At 34.8% G+C, this 3,941-nt stretch overlaps 1 protein-coding gene across 1 annotated transcript; it reads left to right on the forward strand.

The window, feature by feature from the left end:
• LOC18601323 (expansin-A13) lies at positions 1,740-3,373 on the forward strand. The gene is made up of 2 exons (XM_018119908.1): positions 1,740-2,471; positions 2,888-3,373. The coding sequence occupies exons 1-2, from the start codon at positions 1,984-1,986 to the stop codon at positions 3,195-3,197; spliced, it is 798 nt and encodes a 265-aa protein (XP_017975397.1). The 5' UTR covers positions 1,740-1,983; the 3' UTR covers positions 3,198-3,373.

Genomic DNA, 3,941 nt, shown 5'->3' on the forward strand with positions numbered 1-3,941 from the left:
AAAAAAGAGAAAATTGTGTCACAAGTCAAAAGAGTGTAGCAAAGCAGGGAAGACAAGACAAAACATTGGGCACCATGCGGTAAAGGAGGAGTGCCACGGCACTGAAAGAAGAAATGAGAAAAAAAAATATACAGAACCTTGGGTGCCCCCACACTAACACAATATCTTGAGCAGACCAAAATTCGAAAGTTTATTTCACGTAGGATTTTGAGGCCTATTTAAAGACCCTTTTAGAGCATTTGAAGGGAACAATTAAGATTGGTTTTCTTTAAAGAAAAAGAGTCGTCAAGCAAGTAAGAAAACGAGGAAAAACTCTTAAAGATTGAAGATCAAAGACTTAATAAATCTTAGTTTTCTTTTCTTCTTTTGTTTTTCTTATACTTTCCTTGTTTTGTGTTGATGGTTAAACTTTTTTGGATGATGTTTTTAGTAGTTATGAGTAACTGAATTTCCTATCTAGAATTGCAATTGAACCCAACATGTAGTTTGAATTTTTAATACTCTTTTTTGCTTATGATTGATAGTGTTTGAGTTGTTTATTTCAATCTTGTGCTTAATGTGTCTGATTGACTAACCACCTATTAGATTGATAGGGTAACCTAAATGAAACTTGAAAAAGTAATTTTAGTATAAACCTTGGATGAAATAACATATGTTCAATTTTAATTGCATAAAATGATTGATTTGATTTGCGTGTAGGGTAAGAATACACGTACGTGTTGTATGTAGCCATAATTAAAGTCTAATTTTAATGAGACTTTCTTAATTGCAATTTGCATAGGAATATCATAAGATTGGTTAAGAAAGATATTTTAATAAAAACATCATAAGAGACTTATAAATACGTTAGAACTCTAGATTAATAACGCAGTTGTCTAGTAAGTAAAGAGGGAGTAGAAGAGATTTAAATAAAGTGTTGAGGGGATATTGTGGTTCTACACTTTGTTTGATTGATTTTTATGGTTTAAATTGCTATTCTTGTTATTAATTTTAGTTTTTAGTAATTTGAAAATTGGTTGTTTGGATAATATTAAGTTGTGTTAATTTTAGTACTTACCAAAAGTTTTTGAGTACAGAACGATACTCTATTTTTTATTATATTACTTGTTAACGATACGTCCACTTACATGGTAAATTCGACAACATTCTTCGAAAAAAGTATTACGCCTCTTAAGGGGGTAAGACATTTTACGTAGTCAAAGGGTATTTTTCTTGTTGACTCGTAAAATGTTTTATATTTGAAATAAATTTTCTATTTTTCAAACAAATATAAGTCTTGAAACATTTTTCGGAAAATATTTTACGTTAAAACAAACAGACCCTAAAATCAAATTTTTTGTTTTAATGTTCATGAAAGTCAAACTAAAATGAAAAACTTAAGGTATGATAAAGAATAATGTTAATACTATATTACTTAAATTATTCAAGAGATAAGATTTAAATTTAACATTCCACTCAAGATGATCGCTCAACTCTATTACTTATTTTTTTCACGGGTGAAAACTTAATACTATACTTTTAATTTGGTTAAAAAATAATCAAAAGTCAACAATAAAACAATACCTAGAATACTTTTTTTTTTTTTTACTTTCCTAATAAAGTTATTTTTTACAGTTAACTTTTAACTATTTTTAATCAAACTAATAAAATACAATATTAAAAATTAATTACACCTTTCAAACATAAATAACAAATTTGATTTGTCATACAAAATAAAGTAAATTACATTTGCAAAAGAAGCTACTAATCAGAGTAATAAATAAGTGCATAAGGCCTAGTGTTTTGAAATAAAAGAAGGCGGCCCCAGTACAACAAAAGAAGAGCCAAAAAGAAAAAGGCACTTACAAAAGTATAGTAATCCAGTGTATTAGCTTAGCTTAAAATGAATGAATGAACTTGATTGAAGACGCGGATTAACCTTTCGCTTTCCACTTTTGTCTCTCGTCTCTCTCAAGTGTAAGGAGTTGTTGTTCAGGTTAAGAAATGTCACCGCCAGCAAAGACTGAAGCTCCTCTCCTTGCACTTCTGCTTCTTACACTAACCTCGACAGCCACTTCCCACTACACCTCTTCGTCCCCACCCGCGCCTCAGTCCTCCCAGTGGCATCCCGCACGCGCCACTTACTATGCAGCATCGGATCCTCGGGACGCGGTGGGTGGCGCGTGTGGGTATGGGGACCTGGTGAAGGCTGGCTACGGCATGGCCACGGTGGGTTTGAGCGAGTCCCTGTTTGAGCGTGGGCAGATCTGCGGCGCGTGCTTCGAGCTGAGGTGCGTGGATGATCTGCGCTGGTGCATACCCGGGACCTCTATCATTGTGACAGCCACCAATTTCTGTGCTCCCAATTATGGGTTTACAGCGGAGGGTGGAGGGCATTGTAATCCTCCCAACAAGCACTTTGTGCTTCCCATCGAGGCTTTTGAGAAGATCGCCATTTGGAAGGCTGGCAACATGCCCGTTCAGTATCGAAGGTACAAGCAGTTTTAAGTTGCTTTGCCTAACATTGTACTACTTGATATTAACTTATCATTGGCAGCTAAGAATCGCTAGTAATTTGTTATATGTAGCTGCAGATATTTCCTCGATTTTATACCTATAAAGGAAAAATTGATGGACAAAAGCCAGGAATTGACTATCAATACGTTAATGCTTATTTGTATTAGTTAATGTTACCTTCATCAAGTCAGGTTAGGAAAATCTAGATTAGATCGGTTTTATTTGCATCAAATCAGGAGCCAAAGCTGGAATTTAGGCAAATGTTTATAGTGACACAAGGTTCATGAACCCAAACAGCTGGGAATTAAGTTGGATTTATTGAGATAACTGAAAGCTATGATCTTACGGACATAACTCCTAACAAGTATTTTCTCTTGCTTGGCTTAAACAGGATCAAGTGCAGAAAAGAAGGAGGTGTTCGATTTACAGTTGATGGTTCAGGTATCTTCGTTTCAGTGCTCATCAGCAATGTTGCTGGTGCTGGAGATGTAGTTGCAGTTAAGATTAAGGGTTCAAAAACTGGGTGGCTGCAAATGGGTCGGAATTGGGGACAAAATTGGCATATTAATTCTGATCTAAAGAATCAGCCTCTTTCGTTTGAGGTCACCACTAGTGATGGGCTTACGCTTACATCTTACAATGTTGCTCCTAAGGATTGGAACTTTGGGCAGACTTTTGAAGGAAAGCAATTCCAATCATAAGAGATGTCTTTATATATACACAAGACTATTCTTTTTTCTCCTCTTTCTTTCTTCCCTTCTGTAATCTTTTGTTTCCTACTACTGATTGATTGGGTTGGAAAGTGTAAAAGTGGTGCTTTTTGATTTAGGAGCAAGTAGTAAGCTGATATTCAAGTGATGACATTGTTGTGTGCATAGCTCCATTGTCAAATTAGGATAGATATCAGGTTTGTCTCTTACACAATAATACCTAAAAATGTGAATTTAAAACAGATCCCTCCAATGGCATGGCCCAAGTGGTTTCATTTAGGCCATCTCAAGGTAATAAGGCAAATGAATGTGTTTATTGATTGGAGCACACACAAGTAACAAGGCATTTGTAGGGGTGAACAACTGCTACCACATGATTCTGGGCTTATGGTTACGGATTCGGATGAAGCTAGCTATTCTTCTGCAATTGGTCGATGGTATATCAACTAGCATGTACATTAACGAAAAGGAAGGTGGAAGCACAATATTGTTTCTATTTTTCTTTTCTATTTTTTTTTTCATTTCATAGGATGAAAATAAGAGAGAGAATGAAAATGGATAGATTTGCACTGTTTTCTTTCAAATTGGAAAGAAGATATCTTTTTCCTACCTATTCTTTTAAGAGAGATAATGCACCAATCAATGAGTTAATTGTTCGAGTGCTTATTCCTGATTCCTTTCTTTCCTCTATTTTCTATTTTTCACACCAAAAATGTAAAAAAGGAAAAACATATT

The sequence above is a fragment of the Theobroma cacao genome, chromosome 4 (genome assembly GCF_000208745.1).
Source record: "Theobroma cacao cultivar B97-61/B2 chromosome 4, Criollo_cocoa_genome_V2, whole genome shotgun sequence".
Taxonomy (NCBI): Eukaryota; Viridiplantae; Streptophyta; class Magnoliopsida; order Malvales; family Malvaceae; genus Theobroma; species Theobroma cacao.